General features: G+C 35.2%; 1 protein-coding gene across 1 annotated transcript in view; it reads left to right on the top strand.

The window, feature by feature from the left end:
* Positions 1-27,125, top strand: part of LOC149805725 (uncharacterized) — a 109,784-nt gene that overhangs the window by 51,520 nt on the left and 31,139 nt on the right. Inside the window, exons 11-17 of the mRNA XM_089934696.1 lie at positions 1,196-1,386; positions 6,495-6,593; positions 7,847-7,956; positions 12,618-12,708; positions 22,568-22,684; positions 23,926-24,013; positions 25,284-25,397. Coding sequence (XP_089790822.1) covers positions 1,196-1,386; positions 6,495-6,593; positions 7,847-7,956; positions 12,618-12,708; positions 22,568-22,684; positions 23,926-24,013; positions 25,284-25,397 — 810 coding nt within the window. The remainder of the gene's footprint in view (positions 1-1,195; positions 1,387-6,494; positions 6,594-7,846; positions 7,957-12,617; positions 12,709-22,567; positions 22,685-23,925; positions 24,014-25,283; positions 25,398-27,125) is intronic.

The following is a 27,125-nucleotide window of genomic DNA, read 5'->3' as shown; positions in this document are numbered from 1 at the left end:
ACATCCTTATGTGCCAACTTGAGCTGGTGTGAAAAGCAGTGGATACCCTGCAAAGCTGGTTGGATGTTCTTCACTTTACATATACCTTCAGCATTTTTTCCATCCTTACACTTGCTCCATCACTACCAAATGCAAGTCTTATTCTGCCAATTAGCAATTCCAGCATTATCCAGTGTAGTTGTGATCACCTTCAAGATCCCTTAAGAATCTGCCTTCTCTAAACTGTCAATTGCCAGGAACGATGATTTAACCTGTTCTCCTTTGCAAATTCTTTAATATACAATTTCTTTCTCCTGAATTGAACTATACATCCATTGCACACTATTGAAAGATTCCTTGCTTCATTCACGTGTTTCACATATTTCTGCCTTTCACTTTCAGCCATGTAAGGAGTAAATGTCACAACCTGTAAGTTTCTCCAACATCAGCCTCTTTCCTCTCATCAAGCTGACGCATCCATGCAAAATCAGTTAAGTGTCTTCTGTTCCTTACAACTGCATGTGCATTTCTAACCAAATTAACGAGTAGGTCCAGCACATTCTGACTTTCCAAGATCTTACCAGTGGTCGACTCTTCTGGCAATATCTGCATAGCTGATTTTCACTCAAAATTCTTTTTATGATGCCCATTTTCCATGTGTGATTACCGATTCAAATTTAAAGTTCAAACAACCTGCAACTAAACTTGATTGTTTTTGGTCTGTGTATGTTTTTGCAAACTCCATACACCAATTACACGGCATAACGTTGTTCTTGTCATAATACAGCCATTCCCTCTCTTTTGCCCATGTCTTCTGGAACATTCGATTAAACTTTTGCTATTATATGAATTATCCTGATCTTAGATTTCATTTTCATTCAACTTTTGCTTTTTTCTAGTGGTTGAATACCTTTTATAAAATGCCACATTTTGTCTGTCTTGAAAGGGGAGCTTTGTTTTGAAATATGAGATGTTAAATCCAATTGTTTTAACCCTCTGGGGAGCAGTCAGATACTGGGGATTTATGCAAGTAGCTCTAGCTCTTAGCTCATCAGATTATTCAGATTTTTTTAAATTTATGACAGCATAAACAATCAGTGACTGTTGATAATTAAATCTATTAACATTATGAAAGTTACTTGTCTGACAGGAAATTCACTAGCAAATTTATACCAAGTGTAAAATGTGTTCATAGTGTTTTGTTTATCCTTTTCAGAAACCTGTAATTTGGAAGATGAAGTTCTGCAATATCCGTGTGGACTATCCATGTCCACTATCAACGGGAATGAAACTTACTGCACATCCATGTCTTCTGGGTCAGGAAGTGAAACTAAAAGTGAAGAAGCCAGTCAAAACAAGTCCATTCTTAGTGCTGTGGCAGGACTGTCACATTCCCTATGCATATCTGTAAGTCTGATGGTGTTGTCCTTGGTTTTATAAATGGTAAATTTTTAATGGGCATGGATGTTTTCCAGATCAATCAGGAATATTTTATTTACATTTCTGTTTCCTGCATTAAAGTAACCATTGGTGATACTTGTATTCATAGTTACTTTCCTTCAATGTCTACCACTATTTTGTATAAGGATAATTTATAAATAAAATCCACATTTGAAAGCACACAAACATGTGCCAGAAAAACGATGGTAGATTTTTTTCTTATTTTCACTTTAGAACACATTTGGAGACTATTTGCAGAAAGAGTCCAATATTTAGTGTTCTTTTATATTCTTCTGTTTTGATATATTTGTCTAAGAAGTAAGAATAAGGTTTTTCACTTTTACAAATGTATTAAAGAAAAAGGGTATCCAATGTATAGCTTTCATCTTAATGTTATTTTTTTAAAAATGTTCAATAACTTGTATATTTTTCAGCTTTGCCAAGCAAAAGATGAAAAATTATTCAGGAGGTTTTATAAGTTCATTTAAAATTAGCATCAGTCTGATACTGGATTTGTCTTGGTGATACAATGTTTAGGTCCTACGAAAGGTGGAAGGTATACCTTATATACTTGCGTATAAGCCCCTTCGCGTATAAGCCGCCCCCCCCCCCCAACTGACTTGGTAAAACTGTTATAAAGTGCATGATCTGCGTATAAGCCGACCCATAATTTCTAGACTACCGGTACATCACAAGATGCACAAAGTGAGTTCTGAATACGTTTATTTAGGCAAATCACATTATTAAATAAAATGAAAGTAAGAAAGCTAATTTATATGTTGAAATAAAAACAATTCTAAAGTGTTAAGTCTTAATGGAAATTTAATTAATCCACATTCTAAAATCATGAATTATAAAAGTTCTATCACTTTTAGAATCGTTCAAATTCTGGCTCTGTATCAGACTCGCCAAACAGTTCACGAAACTCGCCTACTGTTACGGGCGTGCTTTCATCATATACATTGTCATTGTCATCATGGTCATCTGATAGTGTATCGTTCTCCTTCTCGCTCTCCTCGTCTGTCGGATTGAAATATAGCATCATCCTCTGTTCCATCCATGGCATTGCTGATACAGCACTTCCTGAATGATTTTGCAATCTTTTCCGATGGAATTGAGTCCCACACTTCTTTTGCCCACTTGGCGACCAAATCGATGTCCAGCCTCATTAAATTCCCGCCTTTTGTCATTTTCACAACCCTTGAACAAACCCATTCTGCCCACATCTTTCGTAACTTGTCCTTGAAAGGTTTGTAAAGGCAGACATCAAGAGGTTGTAACACTGACGTTAAACCTCCTGGTATCACAGCCAGTGTTATTTTCATTTTCTTTGCGGCCTTTTTTACTTCATCGGTCTTGTGTGCACGAAACATATCCCATACAAGCATTGAAGGTTTCTGAAGAATTGCACCTGGTCTCTTGTATATAGTGGTAGTATACTATTTATATACCTTATCCTGTAATTATTTCCATGTGTGGTTGGTTATCAATTTGTATTTGATAATTATTTATCATTGTTGTTTATTTGTGTGGGTTTTTTTTAAACTACCGGTAGTGTGTTTCAATTGATTAAAATATGATTGGTTTCAGCGTGGACATTATTCAAGTATTGTGACAGTTTATAACTTTGAGCAGAAACCATGTCCACTACCATATCTCATTAAACAATACTTCTGAGAGTCGGCATTTATTAGTAAAGTCATTGGCATTGTGCAACAAAACAAACCTATTATCCCCGAGGCATTTACCACAGATTAAGCATATGGTAGCTATTGTACAACACACTACTGCTAACAAACCATTTTGCTTTACAAAGAACTAAACAGCAGTAGTATATAAACTGTGGCTGCAGATTACTTCTAAAACACCTGTCAAAGAAATCCCACAAATTATTGTTTTACAATTATTCACACCGACTCGTATATTGCCCTGTTATTTACCCTTCCTAAGCATGCACACGACAAACCCCTATGGAGCCACTCGCTATTGTTCCTTTAAGACTATCGTACATGTATTTCTACTCTCAATCAAAATGTTTGTCGTATATACCTTCAGTATCATAATTCTATTATTTTTGTTAGTAGATTCTTTTCATATTTACACTGAAATAAGCTAGTGTGCATTTGTACGATACTGTAGAGTTTAATGATTACTGATTAGCTGAGGGTTAAATACTTGTCTGGAGATTACTAATATGGCGGTTCGTTTGGAAAATACACGTACCACCGTGGCTCAAATAACACATATGGCTGCATTTTCTGGTGGATGGACATCTGTCAAATAGACATCAAGTACATTAAAACGTGTTTTTCATTCATTATCCTACCACTTAAGTTAGAAAAAAAATATTTGTTTCACTTCATGACAGCACAAATCTTATGAGCCATGTGGCATCATTAGGCATGTGATCTCATCTTCGGCGATCGACAGAAACAATAAATACTGGAAATCGAGGGAAAAAAGCGTTAAAAATGTCAGACTTGGACCTTGGCCTGCTGATAAGCTGACCCCCCTTCTTCCAGGCCTTATGTGTTTCCTAAATTTTTCGGTTTATACATGCGTATATACGGTAATATCACTTATGCCTTTCACTATGTCTGTAAAGTCTTTTGTCTCTTTTTTTTTTTTGTTTGTTTTGTTTCTGCACAATAACCTCAAGTTGAGACCATCTGCTTTTACCAAACTTTGTGGATGGCTTGAATTTGAGGCAAGAAACCCTACTGACTTTAGTTTAAGTATGTCAGAGGTACAGAGATGTTAGTCATTCTGCATTTTGCTAATAAATAAAAAAAATTAGTGAAAATTCTGCATTTTAGAGTACTGGCTGTATTGAAGAAATTCTTGAAAAACTAAATTTTGTGTTATAAAATTTTAGAAAGGAATTCCCTGTGTAGACACAGATAGGAAGAAAAGTACTCCATCAAGAGTATGGTAGATGGGTACATATCATTAGTTTCTAAATGGCAAAAAGAATGATATACATGAAGAAAAGAAACGTATATTAGACTGTACAATTTTTTTTAAAAGCTGGCAGCAGAAATGTTGAGTAAAGAAACGTACATATAATTGGTGTGGTAACTCTTTTTTACGGTGATTACTTTGACCAAAATTCAAGGTTCTGGTATTGGAGGAATGGACTTATTGGATTCATTGTTACTCACTGTCAAAGTGCATACAGAGTTGTAGGAAGATACAATATGATTGTTTAAAAGTTTGTGAATTTTAATGTGTTTTATCCATTCTGGGTGGGCAAGAAAAAGTGAGACTATTATTGGTTTGGCATATCTTCAGTAATCCAAAATAGAAGTTTCTTTCCATGCAGTAACTTTGTTTCTTCAGTATATCTGCACCACATACATGTGTATGAACCAAATTTCATGCATGTACAGGATGGTATCAGATCCCCCACTTTTTGGTTGTTAGTCATTTTCCCCTCCCTCCCATGATATCATGAGACAGGGTTGTAAGCTTTTTTCGTCTCTCCCAGTCTTGTCCTAGAGAGAATGGAGAGGGCAACCAATCTACTCCTAGTTCACTTTGAAGGGATAATCAATCTTGTTCTCCAAGGACGACAGATTGAAGGGTTAGTCCAGTTGCCCGCCACCACCCCACCACCCTCATCAATTTGGGTTGACTCGGATGAGTTTCCAGAAAATCTGGCTGTGGCAGGTCCTTTGCATTTTTGAGGATCTTCTTTGACCTCACATCCATTGGAGCAAATGATACAGGAGGAGGAAGTGTGAACTTTTGAACAAGGTTTACCATCTCTTCTCATTTACAGCTGCTTTCTGCTGGGGCTGTTCTTGCACACAGTGATGGTTTAGTTGCCACGAGTCTGTCAGATAGCAGAAGTGATGGTGCAGCCCCTCATCTACCTCAGCTTGATCCCTTAAACAACAAAAAGAACCCCTCCACAACCTTTTTTCAGGTATTTCCTAGGAAATGAGCTTGTCTCCAGGTCCAATCTTTAGATGCCTTGGAACTAAAGACTATGATCCTGATTACAGTTGCCTCACATTTCGATATCTTTTCAGCTAGCTCCTTCAACTTGTATAGTATGTTCCCCCAACCCCAACCCACCCTCCCATGTTTAGGGATGTAGACTAGACCCGTGGCACCTTCCTGCATGCCTCTCATGTTGTAAGAGATGATGATGGCAGGAACTATGGTTGGTTGTTCAGCAGTTAGCATGACTGACCCATGACTGAGAGGGCATGGGTTTCGATCCTAGCATTGGATTAGTCTCTGGCTTGGCTACTCTGGCAAGTTCTTGGGCAAAACACTTTATTCCTTGTTACTAAATAAACTATGTGTTGCTGTACCATAAAATGAAACCAACCCATGCTTTGTGGTAGATGTGACGATGTAAAGGTCAGAGCTTGAGGTCATGATAAGTCTGATAATAAATGGCTTCAGCACAGTAGTTCTAGACTGCATATCTTGACCAAATCTTGTGCATGGCAAGCACGTCCAGCAAAATAGAAATCTATTGACTTTGGGTTGAAAGGTCCAAGATCAAACTAGAGAACTTAAAGTATATGCCACTTGATGGCACCAACCATTGATATGAGAAGAAAACATTGTACATTGTTTGGGATATGCAGCTGAAAGGTCACTGTCAGAATGACCTAAATAAAGAAAGATGGTTTTCTACACAATCTTCTTTCAATAAAATTCACAGCATTTGCCTTTTATGCATTGATAGTTGGGTTCAAAGGTGAAGATAAATGACATTGCTTGTCAGTGGTCAGTACTGTCCAGAGTCAACTATGCCCATCTAGTGCTTATATAAAGGACTATGAAACACTTAGTGGACATACGATAAACCAACAGTGCTCGTTTTTCAATTATTTCTGTAAAAATGACATTGGTTCAAGACCAATTTGACTGGATGCTTTTAATGTTACATGTTTATTGTTGTATCACAATAAAACATGCCTATACCCATTACGACATTATGACCTGATGATTCATTAATTCATTTATATATAAATTGGGTTACAGCAGTTTTATATTAATAATGTGATGTAATAAAATTGGATATGAAATTAGTTTTCATTTTCTTTTATTAACAGGAGGGTCCATTGACAGTAGATACCTTCTTAAAGCTAATGCTAGCACATAAGGCAGAGCAGGTCCAGTGGACAAGAAGAAGCAGTTTTGCTTTGATTCCTGTAAGGATGTTTTCTTCTTTGGGTCAATGAAGTTGTTATTAAATTTTATTTTGGGGTCTTTTCTCTCTCACTCTTTTGTCACCACTATGTTCTTTGAAGGTGGCTTACGGTTGGCCATTTATTTATTTTGTCTCCGGTAACTTTCAAAGGATTCAATAAATTAAAACCAAACTTTGCATGCAGCCTGGCATGAAGCAGGTCTATGCATGGTTCCCACAGTACAGAGAAATCGGGAAAAAGTCAGGAGAAATGATCATTTTTTTCCCAGACTTTGAAAAGTCCTGGAATTTTGCAAATATTGATGAAAGTTGGGAAAAACACAGAAATTTTCCACCACCACTTGACACCCGAAACAATCACTTAATTGAAGTCGTAATTAAACTGATCAGAGTTAAATTTATCAAGTTCTAACCAGAATATTTGGAGGGTGAAGTATAGATCATTTGGGTGCTTGCAATAAACATATATGCTGAGTCAGTCCAAATGCTTTTAAATTTTAAATACTTTTTTTTGAACAAGTAGATACTGTCATTAATGGACTTATAATCCTAATACAACATTATGGAACAGTAAATTTGGCTAAGTAGTCAGTAGAGTGCTAATTGAAGAAAATTAAACTTTGGCAGAGCTTATGTTAGTGAAAAATGTTATTTTAGAGCAGAAGTAACCGAAAGATAATATCTGATATCTGTGAGCTGTGGAAAATTGTACACAACAACCATAAAGAGCACTTTTCAAACTTGTTCCTGCTGGTTAAGCTAGCTATGTATGTGCCCCTCGAGACAGCAGACTAAAAGGGGATTTTCAGTAAAGAACAATATTCATACACAGATATGGAACCATTTAAGATCAGAAATGATCAACAGATTAATGCTAATACAATTAGAGGCAATATCTTTTAAAGATTTTAATTTCATTGGGGTCTTACAGAGTGGAGCAGGAAGAAAGAAATATGAATATTGCATGACAAATGGCAGGTAGGGTGAGAGGATGGTGTACTAATAATAACTAAGAGACTTAAACTTTAATGCTGTTAGAGGAAAATTTATTAAAATTGATAACTAAGATATATTTTCATCATGTCGATCATGCATTTAATTGTAGGTTAGCATGCTGTACATGTATGTTCCTTTGTGGTGGCAAATGTTTACATTAAAAAAAATCATGTATTTGACTGTAGGTTTTGCTTCCAAATGTTTTCCCTCTTTTAACTGTTAATTATTCTCCTCAAAACGCTTCACTCTTCACTTAAGGAGATTGACCCAGACAAAATTGACATGCTACTAGTGGCCAAGATGAAGACAGTGCCTGAAGTTCAGTTGTACAGCAAAGTGTACCAGGATATACTGGCACAGCAGGAGAGGTAAATTCCATTTATTTAAATTATTTACACAATGAACAACACCAGCTTGGAGATGAATTCAAAACTTTATTAAACCTTTGGTGAATCTGGGTCTCTTTCATGTACTGTAGCAAGTAAAGATGGGATATAAGTAGTGTGCTTAGACTGGGTGGTTACTTTTGTGATATGTGCTTGGTAGTCCCTAGACCTAATTCTCCTGGGTCTATTGTGCCTTGATTGTTCAACAATGTTGTCTATTCTTTTATAATAATTGAGAAGGAAGATAATAAGGTGCATGCACATAGTAATCTTTATGGGGGTCTTTTGCCAACAAAGTTGGTAGAAGATATAGTGTTTTTGACCATTTGTTTGCAAAAAAAAAATTGTATTCATTCATTCATTACACCTTCAGTAGCTTGGTCCCCATTTTACCTTAATTGGTGTGTGGATGCATCTTGGGGGAAGGCAACTTGACTATGCCAAAAGTAGATCATTCTGATATAATTTTTCCTTTGCCTTCCATAGTGTATTATGTTGATGATGTCCTTTCATTTATCTGTTTCCATGCAGTATCTTGAGTTGTACACAATGTACAGTTGCCAAACATTGTGGATGACTTGCATTTGGGTGTAGGTAAGAACTGTACATTTGGGTGTCAAGGTCAATGTTTGTGGATGGCTTGCCTTTGTGGTAAACTAAGTACCATATTGATTTTGGTTTGAAAGGAAAATTTCACTTTGAAAGAAGAAAAATGATCTTAGTACAATAACTTGAGTTCTGTTATCTGTGTTTACCAAACTTTGTGGATGGCTTGAACTTTTGGTAAGGAAGAAACATTGATTTAAAAACTTGACTGCTGTGACTGACTTTCACACTTGGTTGACTTGGGTGTTTTTCAGCCATTTATGTATTACACTCTACGATACATTAAACCTAGTTTTGATCTACTCTTTTGAAAGTTTGGAGACGAGCTTAACCATACCAAAAGTAGATCACTGACCTAATTTCCATGATTGGGGGGTTGGGGGGCTTTGTATGTTTGGGAGTCTATTCCATACTACCTCAATATCCTGGACACTATTTGCCTATTGAAAACCTGAACGTGGCTGTGTACTGGAGAGTAACTCATCCATACAAAAACTAGGTCACTGTGGCCTAATGTTTATGCTAGAGTGACTTTAGTGTTGTCAGACTTTATTTTGCTATACACACAATATCATGGACTTTGTTTTACCTATGCTTTTGAAAACTAATATTTGGATGCATCTCAGTGAGAATAACTAATTTATACTCATAGTAGGCCACTAAAATCAAATTATCAAGCTTGAGTACATTTTTTGTAGCCATTTGTTTGTTAAATCATCTGTATCTTTAACCCTGTTATATCTAGACTAGTCAAATTATTTCAATCCCACACTGGTGAATCATAATGAGTAGTAATATTTTCTTCCTCCACATGTTGACTTAGTGCTAGACTCACAACCAGTAGGTACAGGGTTCAATCCTGTTCAGACCCCCGGGGGCCCCGAGTGGCTGAGTGGTCTAAAGTACTAACTGTTACGGATCACTGCCATCTCACCTCTGTCTGCATGGGTTCGAGTTACGGGTTCGGTTTATGTGGGTATGAGAGAAAGGTTGCCAGTAGCTTCTCGTAGGTCGGTGGTTCTTTCCGGGGTTTTCCCAGGTTCTTCCTCCACCATTAATACTGGCCACCATGTATAGCCTATCTTGTGCTGAAAAATGGCGTTAAACCCACAACAACAACATGTTCAGACCAGCCAGAAACAGCTATTGCATAATAACACTTTTCAAAGCTTTTTACTCATACTGGCTAGGCATCAATCCTTCATACCATTGTTTATTATCTGCCACTCCAAATGTGTTCCTGTTGACAAGGGGTTCATGTTTATGCTTGGATAGAAAATGCTTTCAGTTTGAAGTGGGATCATCTGCACGTTTATGCCTTCCTACTTTTCAAAATAAGTCCTCAGTTTCTTCACCGAGTCTTGCCTTGTCCTGATAATATCCCTGTGGCCCCAGCGATCATGGTTCAACAGTCTCTTTGATCTGTTGGTAGACAAGTCCAGGAGATTAGCCCCAGAGTAGGGACCTGCTGTCAGAGCATAGGGGATGTCTCCTACACAAAGGCCCATAGATTCTCCACCTTGACACTTGGCTTTTATCAAGTGATCATTCCGTCAAGGCAAGGTTACAATCTAGGCCAGAAGGCAATCGGCTAAGAAAGCTTATGATGCCAACTGGAGGTTCCTCTGCAATTGTGGCCAAAGGAAATGTGTTAATTTTATCTGTCCCTTTTTAACTGCAGTTGCAGATTTTTTTCTCTTTCTTTTCAAGAAAAGAGAATGTTCTATATTTATCATTAAGGATATAGGCAACCTTTTCCAATAAGCAAGTTTTCCAAGGGTTCCACAATTGGGTCTGATCATCTTTTTGATCTTATCAGGTATTATCTTAATGAGACCAATATCCTGCCTGTTAATGCCTTGATGGAACCTTTCACATTCTTTTGGCATTGTTTAAACCGTCCTCTCATTGAAAGAATCATTTGCACGAAAGTCATTATTTTGGGTTTAATGCCATTTTTCAGAACATGATATGCTATACATGGCAGGCAATGCGCTTGGTGGTAGAAGTACCACTTCCCCATGGGAATCTACCTGCAGCTTTCTCACATGCCCACATAGGCGGAGCCCATGACTCAAATCTAACATAGCTGAGATGGCAGTGATTGGTAAAGTTGAGTGCTTTAGACCTCTTGGCCACCTGGGACCCCACACAAAAAATCATGTTTTGCTACATTGAACTTGACTTTTTTGGGGCCTGCTTAGGTAAAACAAGAGACTTAAAGCTGACTATTTTGCCTTAATTTCCCCTGAGCATAGACATTTATAAGTACTCTTCAACATAAGTGCATTGTTTAGAGAGCTGTCAAGTGAGCAGATAGCTCCCCATTCCCATCATGACAAATACGTAATCCTTCCATAATTAGATGAATGTTGACTAGTTGTTTGGATAGTTGACAGTACATAAGGTCAAAACAGAAATATGTTTTCTATTGCACTGGTTTTAAAATTATGAGAGGCATGTTATTTTTTATATATTAAAACATATATTTAATGTGAGTTTTTTTAGTTCTTTTTCTTTTGACCACGGGGAAAAAAGTCATAAGGTTGGCTATGAAAAACAGGGATGGTCAGCCAACTGGAAACACATATTTGTTTTGCCTAATGGTCAGTACACACATTTTTTGCTTTGAATTCTTACATGCAACACATGGCCTGAGTTTCCTATGCCAAGATATGCTTGTTTATGTGTGAAGTGTTAAATGACGTTTCAACTACTTTACTTCAAATGAACCAGTTCACATATTTTTTGTGATATTCTATTTCATGCTTTGTTGTTAATGGAATATACTTTTAAATAGTGTACAATATTCTGGTCTGTTGACATGAGTCATCTTGTTAAATATGCTGCAAAGATTCCTCTCTTTTAAAGCTCAGAACTTTAATTTGATGTGAAACAATTTAATGGAGCCAAATGATCATGGGACCCTTTATTCCAGTAAAACTTTATGCCAATAACACCTGCAAGTCACCAAAACAGACAAACAGAATTATGATAATGCAGATTAAATTTTTATTATGATAGATGAATAAACATATAAATCTGATTTATATTAAGGACTTGTTTGTTGGGGGGTTTTTTTAAAACTTTTTTTATACCAAGACAATAACCACAGCAACATCCACTACCACTATTATTTAAAAAGGCAACTTCTCTACAAAAGAACACATTTATATAACTTACATAACACTTATATAATTTAATTTAACTTAATTTAAAAAGTTTATAATATCAATTTGTAATCTGCTTTAAAGGGACATCTGAAAAAAAATTGCATCAAAATTAATAGTGATGAGGTACAGGAGGTTATGAATGATTAATAGTGAGGAGGTACAGGAGGTTATGAATGATTAAAAGCGATGAGGCACAGGAAGATAGAAATGATTAATAGTGAGGAGGTACAGGAGGTTATGAATGATTAAAAGTGATGAGGCACAGGAGGTTAGAAATGATTAATAGTGATGAGGCACAGGAGGTTAGAAATGATTAATAGTGATGAGGCACAGTAGGTTAGAAATGATTAATAGTGATGAGGCACAGGAGGTTAGAAATGATTAAAAGTGATGAGGCACAGGAGGTTTGAAATGATTCATAGTGATGAGGCACAGGAGGATAGAAATGATTAATAGTGATGAGGCACAGGATAGAAATGATTAATAGTGATGAGGCACAGGAGGTTAAAAATCATAAGCCTATATGTTGAAAATTCTCCAGAATACTTATTGGATGATAAACAATTCCCAATTTTAGGATAAGGACCCCAAAATTATTTTTGTTGGAATCATCTCCTGGGGTGTAAAACTAACAGTAATTTTAATTATGCAATAATTACCTGCTGCTACTATTGCAAAGACACCACCTCAACCTTCACAAGTTTTAAATAATAATAATAATAACAGAGGATAATGAACAACAGCAATGGTAACAGTACAGATTGCTGATGTCTTCTGCAAGATATGGTTTAGAGATCTAATGTCCTGTAGGTGTAAAATGTTGATTTTCTGATATGTTCATTATGACACTTTTTCATTCCTCAGAAATAAGGAGATGAATCAGTTCTTGGATAAAGATTTGGAAGAAACTCAGCCTCCAATTTTTCAGTCAGCTTTATCCCTTTCAGAAAAAGAGGTAATTTGTTTGATTTTTTTTTCATACTTAGACATAGCACAGACAAGACATAGGTTGCACTTTTCATAGATGTCTTTAGCATAGAAATAAATTATATGGCTTTTTACCTTTGTTGTATTTTCATTCCTCTGAAACAATTGCATGTATAGTCATTAAACTCTATGGGTACATTGATAGTGGGAATTCGGCTCACTGCTACAGACTGTCAGTCACATTGACCAGCTTTTCAGATTATAGTTAGGGCTCTAGAGGTACAGTGTGCTATAGCATATTAGTTTACTACTTCTCATATCAGTTTAAGACTTAGACAGAAACATATCAGAAGTGAGATTTGGTAGGCATGTTTATGTGTATATGTAAATGACCTGTTTGGATTTTCATACAGTATCAATTTCTGTAGTGGACATTCACTTTTTAATTAGGTTTTTTTTCTTCCACATGACACGATCAGATTTTTGGGCCATTTTGGCAGTTTTTATCCTTGATTAGTCTTTTTAATTTTTGGACTGATAATTTCTTTTTTGAAATACTGTTATTGGGATTATTTTTTGTTTTATTTGGCACTTTTAACACATTATTAACTATGTCATGCATAGGAAATGTGAACTTTGTGATATTCCCAAGGAGACACTGAGGCAGCCAGCCTGGTTGGCCTGGACAGATATCAAACCTGTCACACCTGGACACTCTACCAACAGAACTACTGTGACTCCCTACTGGTATTGTGCAGAAACTGCATACTCAAGGGAAATTAAATATAATAAACATGTTTATGTACATAATTGTGTAGGATACCTGAATAGATTTTATGACATGCAAGCTGTTTTAAGGGTTTTCTTTCTAACCTCTACTTTTAGGAGTTTTGGACTTCGACTTTTGTATCCTTATTTGGCCCTTACTCCTTTGACATTTATATTTAAATTTTTCCCTTGCTATTTCTACACAACCACCCATCCATCCTGAGAAACTTGTTTGCAAGATTGTGTAAAAATAAAAAAGCCAAATATTGACAAATGAAATTTAGCCATTACAGTGATGTTTCAATTTTGTACCCATTTTTAATGCTTTTAAAAGCACAATTGACCTATCGCCAGTTGTCAATCATTCTGCTCAATTGACCAATCAGAAAGCGCTGTTATACAGACCTACAGGCACTGTTTACGTCTGCATTTTCCTTTGACAAGCTGCTTCTGTTGATGTCGACTCGGCTATTGTATATATTTACAAATTTCGCAACGGTTCGGCAATTTTTTGATTCACAATGCAATGGGGGCTTTGCAATTCTGATAGTTGTTATCCAGATGGTCAAAATGGAGGAGTTAAGTTTATTCCCTTCCTGAAACCAAGACATAACTGAACAGCGGAGAACTCGCCCTGGGAGAACTCACTCAACTTAATAACTTATTAAATTTATAAAATTTGCAATTTTTCGACTTTTTCATTTGATCAACTCCGCTTCTGTACTTAACGAAAAATAAGTGTTATCTGTCCCTTTTGCTCTGCTTTTCAAATCATTAGATGCATTTTAATAATATTTGTAGAGATAGTGTTATCAATATTTTTTATTACATTTACATCTAAAAATGAAACATGCGTACTAGATGCAGTATAAGTAAATTTAATCGTCAGGTGAAAATGATTTAGGCGATCAATAATTTTTTTAAGTTCTTCAATTGAATGCTTCCATATTATAAATATGTCATCTAAAAATCTGAACCAAAGAGATGGATTAAACTTTTCGTTTTGAATAAAATCCTTTTCTAATTCACCCATGAAAGGTAAGAGTATATATGAGCCATATTAATACCCATTATCTGTATGTAATTCGTATTATTAAATTGAAAATAATTATTTTCCAAGATAAGTTTTTATTATTTTTCAAATATCTTTGCTAGATAGTGTGCTATTATTAGGATTGTTATCAAGAAAATATTTGCACGCTTCAATACCATCTGCATGCGGAATGTTGGTATATAGTGATGTTACATCTAATGATACCAGGATTGAAATTATCTGATAAATGTGGAATAGACTTCGACTTTTTAATGAAAGTAGTTGTATCTTTAATGTATGAAGGATGTAATTTCATTAAGGTTGTAAAACACATCAATAAATTTGTAATATGAATTACAACCTGATATAATGGGTCATCCTGGAAAATTTAAAGGTAAATTATGGTCAGGATTTGTATGAGTTTTGGGTAATATGTATAATTGAGGTGTACGTATGTTAAGAGGGAAAGTATCAAATTCCTCACATACGGAATTATTATTTTTAGCAATCTCATTAATGCATGTTGAATTTTTTAATTTAATTTCTCATTGACATTCAACTTCTTTAACATAATAATCTTGATTCACAATAATAATAGTGTTTGACATATCATCCTTTTTAATCAATATACTGTCGTCGTCATTCATTAGATTATATACAGACTTAATTTCGTCCTTATAAATATTACTATAATATTGCTTTAATTTAGTTAATATCTCTTTTGTGATCGCATATATATAAAAATATATATATGAATCACATAAAAGATGACTTAATTCTCTTATAAAATGGTTATTTGGGTGACATGTTTTGTGATGACTTCTCCAACCAACTGGGGCGACTTCTCCAGATACGTAGGGGCGACTTCTTCGCATACCGACATCGTAACTTAGAGAAGTGCAAGTGATGGATAAATGCTCTCGCTTTCTGTCTGTGTCTCAATGTTGTTTCATATGGCAAATATTGCTCACCAATATCGTCTGGTATATCTTTTAATGATATCACAACCGCCATTTTCACAGAATGTTTGTCGGAGGTTAAGAGGTTGTTAAGTCACGTGTTCGGTAGGCGGAACAATCTACCTTCTGGCATAAGGTCAATTAAGCAAAGGTATTTGAAATAGACAAATTAAATTTTGTGGGTATGTTTACATTTATATTGAGTTGACCTTACAATATAATTTGCTAATAAGTCAAATTGAACTGCAAACAACAAAAGATCTTGATTTGCAGAGCATACTGCATCTTCAGATCAGGGTCATTGTTGTGTGTTCTTCTCATAACTACTAATGAATGCACACCGTAGACCCAGATCTGCCAGCGCATTGTGTGATGGCAGATCTGGGTCTGTGCAGTTTGCTGTTGAACTCATCTTATAAGTGAGTATATATGGTAGATATTTCAGACGATTGTTGTAGTTGTTTTCAATATTTAGACTTCTTTAACAAAACTGGCTGTTAAAAAACAAAATATTTTGTATATGATAATACCAGCAACAAAAATCCTGAATGTTAGACCAACGAAATTTGGTTGTCATGTTTGGATTCATAGATGACAGATCTGGTTAGATTTTCATGCCATTATAGCAGTTTTTAAATTTTTTTAAAAAGTGAACATCTTCACTTTTTGGTCTGCAGCATTTACAAACGCATGTAGTATTTTTGTGCAGATAATGTTAGCAATATTACCAGAGATGTTGTGAAGTTGCATCACAAAATAAGAATTTTGCAACCCTGAAATGAAGTATTGATTGTGGGGGAGCATTATGCTTGTGATGTAATCATTACGCTTTTTTCACTAAATTATTCCTTTTGCGTAAACGTATTCAGATTACACGTTTTTGGTATGTACCCCTCCCAAAAAAATGTATAATTTGTTTTCTTAATATTTATTAACATCCCATTAATCTTTCAGACCATATTCTAGAAAAGACAGCTTCTACATAACTATGACATAAGAGTATGCTTGTCTGTCCTGGCATGCACTTTCCTAACAGTAATATGTTCTATTTATAGCAGCTGCCCTATTTCCAAGAAACATGCTGATTTTACTTTTAAACTTTTGACCTTGGTTTCTGTTTGTAGCAGCTGTATGGCTTAGTTAGGAGAGAACAGACTGGTTTTCTAAGTTTTAATCTTTGCAGATTTTTTATTCTAATTCATATCTGATACAGAACCAGTCTGTAGGTATTTGGCACTAAAAGTCAAGTCAGATTTATTCTAGTAGATTCGTGTGTTAGAGCAAAAATGTTTTTCAGATAATTTCACAGATGGATTAGAAAAAGACAAAAAACCAATTCAAAGATGAATACATGAATTACACAATACAGTGTTCCATTCTAGAGCAACTTCATGTCCACTGCAGGCTGTGTGGAAAGGATTTTAATATTGGTCATGATGGTAAAACAAAGAAACCTTTAATTAGCTCGTTTTACAAATGCCAATACAAAGGTAACTTGTAACATATTTTTTAAAGCAGAATTAATAAATGCAGAGGACTTTTTGTACCGAGTTCTTAATAGAACATGGACTACCCCTAGCAGTAGAAGACTACGTTGGTCCTTTGTTCAAACAGATGTTTTCTGATTCCAAAATTGCAGAGAATATACATCTGCAAGAACAAAATCATCTAATATGGTAAGTGTTTAGCAGAAGAGAATTCACTTAAAATTGCAGAAGTCATGTAAATTCGGCTGTTTAGAATTGCAACAGACAGGAGTATTGATTATGATGACAAAAAGTTGTACCCATTCTGGGTAAGAGACTTTGACAATGAAATAGGCAAAGTCAGAGTGCTCTTCTTGCATCACCAGGATTAACACTAGATTCCATTGGAGAAAACATTTTTTATTTGCTTCATAATGCTTTGAATAAACATAAGATGGGTTTTTTAGCTGATAATGCATCAGTGATGACTGGAATTCATAAAGGAGTTGCATTCTGTAGTTTGAAAAATGTCTCCGTCAGTGTACATATCAGGTTGTCCCTGTCGTATGATTCACCTTGCTGCAGGAAAGGCTGCTGATAAATTAGAAGGACAACTCCTGAAGTATCAAGTTTGCATTCTACCTGACAATGTACTTCATGCAGACAGAGTTGATGAGCAATGGCACCTTATTTCCCAGCTAAAAGATCCTATAACTGGAAAATATATATTTCCTCTTGTTTATCAGGTTATGAAAGGAATATTGGTTCTTTACCATTCTAATGCTGTCTGTGAGAGATTGTTCAGTATTGTTAACAAAAACAAAACTGGATTCAGATCCAAACTCTGTAACCCAGCACTTATTTCCTTGTGTGCAAAACATTCCTAATCTCAGCTGGTACAAAGTGTTTTGAAATGCAATATGAGAGACTGTTGCCTTTTAAAGCTCAAAGTGCTAAAATGAAAGTATGAAGTAGTAATTGATGTCAAAGGACCAGAAGGGGTAAATAAATCATTTTGTACATATACTCATTTAATTTTGTTATGTTATATATGGATTACTCTTTTTCTGCTTGGATTACTCTTTTTGTCCACTTGGATTACACTTTTTCCTTGACAGGGGTTGGCATGTATGGGGATAGGGCATCTTTGGTCATCAATTATTTTGTAAAACATTTTGTCCGGATTTCTTTTTCACAGTAGAAACTGAAAATTTTGTCAAATATCATGTCATGACATTGAGTCAAATTGGTAGAGCTCCCTATCTAGACACAGGGTTCCCACGCTACCAGGAAATCTGGAAAAAGTCGGGAGAAATGATAATTTTTTCCTGACCGCGAAAAGTCCTTAAATTTTGCAAATATATAACTGCTTTACAGATGGGATAGCGAACTTAAACATTGATAAATCGAGTTATACCTGCATGAAATCTATATAAAAACTATTTATTTTCTCAGAAATTGTGAGTATTTAAATCATTATGTCTTTAATCTGCTGAAAGACAATAAAACTAATGTGTTGATGAAATTTGAGCTAGTACTAGCAATTTTGATTGCTAGTCGCACAAGCAAACATAATCTCACAGCCATCATTTTCAAATATTGTAGAAAAAAAAATTACATGAAAGTCATATACTGGTTTTAATCAGAATACAAAATTTCTGGAGTTTTATTGTATCATGTCACTACTACGTTGACATGTGCTCTCTCACGCAGGGAGCATACGAAGCAGGGAACCAGACTACTGCTTGATGAATCAGACTGTCCAAGTTTCTTCTAGTTGTTCTCTAAGTGAATATGTTGTTCTTTCTGGTTATTACAAAAGGTTTCAGACTTTCATTTAATATAATTGAAATTTTGTACAAGGAAATTAAAAAGAAGTTTGTTGTTGATATCGCATGACTATTGGAGGACACACGGTACTAATTATATGGAAGAACTGTGAACCAGTGTAGAAATGGGTGAAGAAATAATAGAGTATTTACAGGTTTGGTGGTCCATAATTGGTTAATAATGAAAATTAAAATTTTAGGAAAAATATCTTTTGAGACCTTATCCTATATGTAATGTAAAAAAAATATTGACAAATTTCTACTGATGCAATTTTAGCATTTTTACAGGCTTGACTCAGGAGTACTCAATACTGAAAGTAGCACCTGATTCATTTGGTGCAGAATCAATAACACGTGTTTCATGCACATGTATGTAAACAAAGTGCCGCGGGTCATATGGTGTTCTCCACACATAAGCTTGCACCAAGGTTAGATGTGCATGAAGAAGTATAGGTGTCATTATCAGCACCAAGAAATTTTAAGTTATTGAATTTTGAATATGATAGTGTTTCCATATGTTTACCATGGAGTTGAATTAGTACCGTGAGTCCTGGACTTCCGATGTTGTTGTGTGAGAGTTGTGAAGTCATGTGACTATTAATGCAGATGGCGAGTACCGGGCACAGGCACGTGATTCCAGTGTAAATTTATGATGTGTACACACATCAATTAACGTGTTAAATGGTGAGTGTACACATGATTAGTTTACCTAAGAATCAAGTGCCTGTCGTACCGGGTCAGGTTTCATCTATGTCGAGTTTCATCTAGTCTTTCAGTGGATTAAAGACATATTGATTATAACACTTGCCATTTTTGAGAAAATATATTTCCTATCGATTTCATGCAGGTATAAGTCAATATAACATAGTTTAAATTTGCTAGGCCCGCTAGTAAGCTATCTTATGGTGGTGGCAAATTCCAAATTTTTTATATGTAATTGCTCTGAACCCACACTCCATCCTAAATGTCCAAATGTGAAAAATTGAAAAATGGGGTTTAAATATTTGGAGGAAACACGGATTAGACAATTTCGAATCTCTGAGCTGAACTTTGGTGCGAAACTATTACACAGTGACATGTAGCTTGAAGCATTGGTTTCATATCTTAAATAGAACGCATGAGAAATGGGAAATTGTCATCCATTTTAATTTTAAATTAAGAAATGATAAGAGCCCATGTATGAATATAATAATGGGACTGGATTATTGAACTACAAGAAGACAAGTTGATTTTGCAGAAAATTCTGTCCTTGTTTATAAAAAAGATATAATTTTGAAGGTCTTTTGTCAAAATTTAAATCAAGCCTTTTGTAAATGTCTTTAAATTATGGCATTTTTAGCCAAATCGTCTTAAGGAGTATAGATTGGTTAAAAAATCTTCTTTGAGATTTTATTGGCACACACAAATTCATTTTGTGGTTTTGTACATGATCATCTTTTCTGACATGTTTTAGAGAATCTTGAAAGAGAAACATCTTAAGATTTGCAAAGGCATGTTTTATAATCCAAAACATTCTTTAATTCCATTCAGTAATGGTTATATGTGAACCTTGCCCTTTGTAAAGGTCCTTAGCTCAACAGATCATGCCATCCAGAAAGGAGTGAAAACTGATCAGTCTCTGTAAGTTCTGATGTCTCCATAAGATTATGGTTGCCTGACCGAGCACCATTCATTAGAGCTTCATCAAAAACAGGTTAACCTTTCACCACCATGCATCCAACTACTCATTTGACAAAGGAACGAGGATTGAGATCTATATCCCTGCCCCTTCCCCAAATTCCTTCTTTTTTCCTTTATGATATGGGGGCATCCATTTCAGGAAAGTGAATCCTCTCATTTTTGGATGCCCATGCCTAGGTCTTTTAGCAGAATTGATGTTGCAGGTCACAGACTCACATCATCTGTTTATGTGTAGTCCAAGAAAAAGGAGGGTTGCTAGACTTCTTTTTTAGACAATACAGAAGGACAAAAAGCATTCTTTATCCTGGAAAGTCTGCTATTAGGGATTGTCCCATCAATCGCTAAGAGTTCTAGGATGAAGATACCCTTATCCCCAGGCCTTCCACTCAACAGAGAGATGTAGGAATGGAAAGTCCTGCCTCCCCTTGGAGTTGAGCGCAAGATTAGTTAACTCAAGTGAGTTTGCCAATGAATAGGATGAGATGGTTTCTACTCCATTTGGGTCTTTGTCTCTTCCAATGCATTAAGTGGTAGAGGAAGAAGAGATGTTGTCGTTAAATTGTTCTTATAAAGTCTGTGAATTTCCTGATGAACTTTGAAAGCCCTAAGACCCGGTGAAGGTAACACGCAGTTAGTAAAGGAATTATGTCATATGCCCTCCGGCTCAGAGGATATGACAAATTCTCTCCAGGTTGGACTCTCAGTCTGCATCATAAAGAGATCTCAAAACTTGTTCAAATAAAGGTAGAGGTACAGGATTTGTGTCCAATGCATTCAGGCTCAGATGACAAGACAAGTTTCTATAGCTTGGAGAGACTCTTGGGGGCGGTGTTATGCCTTATCTCAAAACTGGTTCAAATAAGGGAAGAGCCGGGCAAAGTGGAGGTGGTGCAAACAATCAGTCTCTGCTTTCTACTCACATACTTTCCTGGTGTTAATATGGAAGGCTGAAAGTTTTGGTCTATCCTCAGTCTGTTGGCTTTCAAGATGGAGATTACCACCTCTTTGGAAACACTTAAACATGACAAGTTAGTGGTCTCCATCAATCTTCAGAATGGGTTTCAAATCTCACTTTTTCCTCCTCACAGGAAATACCTCCAGTTTTGTCTTTTGGTAGGTTTTCCAATTCGAGCACTACTGTTTAGCATTACATCCATTCATTGGCCCCTTATGAGCTTTTTGGTGAAGCTCCTTTCAAGAATCTTACCCTTAAATTGGTCTCCCTAGTTTGTATGAAGAGGAGGATTGAGCTTCATGCCTTGTCTGTAGGAAAGGGTTATTTGTTGTTCAAAGGTAATTATGAGTCCATTTTATCTCCTTGGTCAACTGGCTTTTATGACTGAAAAAACCAACTTACTTTGGTAGCTCTACTCCCTATTGAGATTCCCAGTCTTAATCATAATGATCAAAATGACTTCTCTGGCCAGTTGGAGCTTTACAGTTCTTTTTGTTTCAAAAGGGAAAAGAATGGGTAGGAAGCATCTTTTCCTACATATTAAGGACTGTGCTGATGTTCTGGCATCCACCATTTACAGTTGGATTGTCCTTACTATCAGGGTTGTTTGTCATTAACTCGCACAGAGTTCTTTCATAGGCACATTCATCATTGGAGGATTTTTTTGTCAGTCAGATGCTACTTTCTCCTCTTTTTTCCTCGTATTTTGGGGCACCTGATTGAAAGCATATTTTCCTTGGGTCCATCAGTTAAGCACAGAAAGTGGCCCATTCTGCTGTCAACTTGTAGTGGTGGACACTAATATAGAAGGGTTTGTATTGCATTTTTGTACTAGATGTTGAAGTCATCAGCCTCCCTCCAAACTGGCAAATTATGCAGAAGCAATAGTGACAGGTTTTGTATTATTTCTATTAAAATATAGTGGGTGGGTGAGTAAAACTAATTTTAATGATGCAGTTCTTAACTGACAAGTAGTCCGTGTCCAATTAAATGAGGACCATTACTGTGGATGAGCCTATAATGTGTTCATTTATTTAGATGTTCTAGAACTTTCCATCTTTGTATACTAGAATGGATCCTGTTGTTTCTACACCCTCATGATTGTTGAGTTTTTTAATTTCTAGTATGTAATGACAGAATGCATAAAAATTGTTACCTCATTACATACAGTGAATTTACATGGTACTTTTGTTTTAGCTTCACAATTTGAGGAAGCAAGTTCAGAGTCTACAGTCTGCATGCATTAAGCAAACTAAGATGGCTTGGAAAAAGGAAATGAAGATGACTGGGGAGAAGTTTTTAGCTGAACTAAAGGTATGGATAGGTGTTTCTCATCGTCATTTCTTATCCCCATGCTTTTGCAACAGGAATATTGTGTTGCCTTATGTTTATCTGTGTACTTCATTTTTTCCTGAACCACTTTTTGTACATCTACTTATGCTGACCAAGATGTACAATGAATTTTATCTGTGAAGCAAAGCTTTCCTTTTATTTGCTTTCTTTGTTTGCCTTGTTATCTTCATTCACATTTGTGTAAGGTGGTTTAATTATATTACATACACAATAATATTTATAACAGTTTCTGACTAATCAATTTAAATGAGCTGATCTGACACATGATTGGGGCTGCAGGTAGGATTTGCATACCTTTTAACTTTTCTTTTATTCGACCCCATTTATTTGATTTGATACAAAAGATGCAATTAATATGATAATACAAAGAAGGTTTTTCAAATTAATGTTTGCAGACATAGCTATTATGGTAAATTTACATATTCCACGTTCGAATATAAGAAGCATATTGCATTTATGATAATTACACTTAAATTGAATTAGAAGGTAAAACTAAAACACAAATTTCACTTGATAAAATTAACTTAATTTATATTTATTTATTGAAATACTGCCTTCATTAGGCATTTTCATTGATAGAATGTTTATTGAATATTCTTATTTACGGTTTACTAAGAATGTTGTTTGGAAAGAAAATTTAACAAAATATGTGACTTATGAAAAGTTGAGAATTTGATAATGTTTTTTCAAATGTCTGTTTTCGATGATAAAATGGTCGATATAATTTCATTTACCAGTTTTGATTGTGATTTTCTTCACATTCAACAAATATGGGTCATTTTCTTGTATAACAAAAAGGGATCCATGCTTGACCCCACATTATAAGCAGGTTCATGAGTTATCAGGGTGCAAGTTATCGAGGGATTGTTGTAATAAGTTTCCGAAAACTACTTTTCACTCAGTTGTGTTTAGATTGTCAACAATGTCAATTTTTATATTTCTAAAATAGCCTGCTAATGGAGTCTTTATTAAGGGCAAGTAAATGTTTTTATTACATTCCTAACTGGACAGGTTGATTTTTACAGAAGAATCTTCAACACCTTAGGACTGTCAAACACAGTAAAGGTGTACTCTTATGGTGGGAGGTAATTTCCTCCTAACTTTTCAGTTCTAGAATAGACCTGAGAAAAGAATGCTTTTCAGCAAATTAATTGACTCTGCATCTACATGTATAGACCTGATACTTCAGCATCTCACTGTAGGTAAACACCCATAGAACTAATGAAGTTACTGAAGAGATTGTCTGTGCAAATGAAACCATCACCAGTCTTTCAGAAGATTTGGATTCAGGTACAGATTTATTCTTCTACATGTGTTACTAAAATGAAATATGTTGCTATTATAAATTGAAACAAATCCAGTTAATATTTATTCGTAGTATTTAACTAATGATTTTAGTACTCCAAAATTTCATGTATATTTAATGTTTTATTCAGGCCATTATATTTAGTGATATACCAGTTAGAAGGATTTTGTAAAAGGACAACAAGCAAAATAAATTCAGTTAGTAAAAATGAATCAGCTCATTTTTTTTTCCTCCATCACTTTGACCTGAATTCTGATAAGCAGAGTATTACAGATGTTCTGGTACATCTACAAGAGCACAATGTTGGAAGTTTGTTGATGTTCCCCATTTGTGGAGAAGCATTCACATGTCAGATATTGAGTTCTTAAATTGTTTTGTTCACAGCCACAGTTTCACCATAGGTTGTGTGGAAAATTTTGCCAAAAAATTGGCAGTAATGTAAGGTACAAGTTTTATGGACAGTCTCTTCCTACTGTGATGCAGCATATCTGTTTCTTTACTAGGCTTTTGAAATCTTTCAGTACAGTACTTCAGAATTGATTTATTTCACTAAATTCAAGCATTTTAAGAATGGAAGTAAAGCAAGTTTGGTAATTCTACTTTAAGCCTCAAAAAAAAGCATGTATGGTTTACCTAGATGCTCTAGAAGCTCTAAAGAAAAGCCAGCAAAACTATTAAAGTTTCTAAGAATTAAATAAACATAATTCATTTTGTCTGTAATTTATAATTTGTTCAGTATGTGTAACATTTTGCAAATATTATTGTCAAATCTTGGCATTAGCCGGTCCTGAATTGCCAGGTGTCAGGTCATATTGATATTGTGCTTTCACCACAAGGTGATTACCACATATGAACTTTGACGTTTTTTTTTCTCCAACTGTTGATGCTGACAAGTCCAGCTGTCAGTGTTAGGGTAAAAGAATTTCATACAAGTGACTAAAATTATGGTAAGAACTTGGGCAAACTACTGAATAGATATCTGAGGGTAAACAAATCTACAATAGATACAAATTCATTCAGACAAGTTAATGACATCTTATTTAATGTCTGGCTTATGATTAGTTAGTATTCAAAATAAAAATAACAATACCACTTATCATTATTCAGGGAAACAGATGCTTAATGTGGTATTTAGAAGACATATCATTGCACAGAAAAACCCATTTGCTGTGTTTACTTATCTGCATTGGTACTAAGTTTTTATCTTTTAAATAAAAATTATATTTGATATTGCCATTCTTGTGTACATTGTAGATATTAAGAAACTGGAAGATGAGGTTACATTTCTGGAAAGCAAAAGCCTTCTGTCAGAGGATGAACTGTTAGTATGGCAAGAAAATCAGGAGAAAATAACTGAGAAAAGAAAGGGTAAAGAACCTCTACCACAAATGTTGACTGTTATTTGTTAGATTCTCCATTTATTTGGACCAAAGCAAGACTTGAAATTAGCAAATTAGCCATGTTTCAGTTTGTTTCCTGCAACAAAAGTTGGTGCAAAAAAATGGTTTGTAGAACCTTGAAAAATGCTTAAATTTGAGTTGTTGGATTGAAAACTTCATCCTGAAGGTCATTTTAATTATTTTTTTAAAAATCTGTGAATTTTTTTCCTCAGATTTCCTTGTATTTATCATAGGGAATACAAAAAGTTAAAAGGAAGAAAATATTTCATATTTTAAATTTGGAATTTTTGCTATTCTTGTATCTAAAAACAAACAAACAAACCAACCAAACAAACAACACTAAATAGATAAATGCGTAATTGGTTGTGTATGTGTGTGTGTGTGTTTTGTGTACTAGCATTTTAAAGAACCTCAGCACACTAGTGACTATATGTGGCCAGCTAAAAACAAAGTTTGAAAAATGTGAAAATAAAGAATTTCACAAAAATGTTAGGAGGATAAACTCTTCCAAAAATGTAACATGAAGGACAATAATTTAAAATATAAACGGTACAGATGTTAAAATTCTGCAATAGGTAAAATAAACGAAAAAGGTTAAGCATGTAAAATCAACCTAATGTTTGGTTAAATTTGTTTAATACACAAAACAGATTGCCTCAAAATCTTTACGTAGTTACCACTAATTACTTATGTAGTTTTTTTTGTTTGGTTTAATTTTGTACCCGTTTATGTAGTGTTAAAAATAAACTAAGATGTTCATTACACCAATACTCTTTGAAGACAATGAAATCTCCCTGAATAACAACCCTCTGGGGTTGTACAAACCATGCAAAAGTTTTATCATAGAATCTGTGGAGTTCGGTCCAGAACCTGTGATGAAATATAAATTTTTGGTTGAACTGGTAGTAAACAGTATGGCGATATAAGAGGTTACATATTTTGCTATAGTCAGAAAGACAGAGAACTTAAACCAACATAGCGACGGCTCCGCTGGCCTAGTGGTTAGAGTGTCTGCCTCTGAAGTGGGAGATCGTGGGTTAGAACCCTAGCCAAGTCATACCAAAGACTTACAAAAATAGTACTAACAGCTGCCTCGCTTGTTGCTCAGCATTAAGAGGTTAGTGTTAGGACTGGTTGGCCTGGTGTCAGAATAATGTGACTGGGTGGGACATCATGCTACATGTTTGCAGCATGATGCCCCAGTGCTAGACATCACTATATACTGCCACACTGCAGACATCATAGCGATATGACTGAAAAATTGTTAACTCGTTAAAAGTCATAATCACACTCACACACCAACATAGCCATATGAGTGAAGGCAGGGTTCCGGTTTTCATTTCTTAAGTTTCCTACAGGACTGTTAATTTTGCTACATAATTTTGTGTTACCTGCAAAATATGTTACAGAAGACAAATCATAGCAGTTGCAGTGTCTATCCATCAGTTGTTCCATCTGTCCAACATCAACTTTTTGGTTGACGTTGTTATGCAATGAGACAGGGCCATGTATCGTTTGGGATTTGTGTGGCATGGTGAGTATGGACAGCTCTGGTTAAAACAATTTATAGAATTTTATCTCAGTAACCCATTTGCCAATCATATCATGTTTATCCTTCTCTTGAATGAGACATATGTAGAGTTCAGTTGTCAGTGTTATGTGTCATTGTTTAATTGAGGATTGTCAGACCTACCCA

The sequence above is a fragment of the Sinohyriopsis cumingii genome, chromosome 2 (genome assembly GCF_028554795.1).
Source record: "Sinohyriopsis cumingii isolate HCF-2022 chromosome 2, ASM2855479v2, whole genome shotgun sequence".
In the NCBI taxonomy this organism is placed as follows: Eukaryota; Metazoa; Mollusca; class Bivalvia; order Unionida; family Unionidae; genus Sinohyriopsis; species Sinohyriopsis cumingii.
Note: the sequence above shows the minus strand (reverse complement) of the source record. Positions and strands in the feature narration are given on the sequence as shown.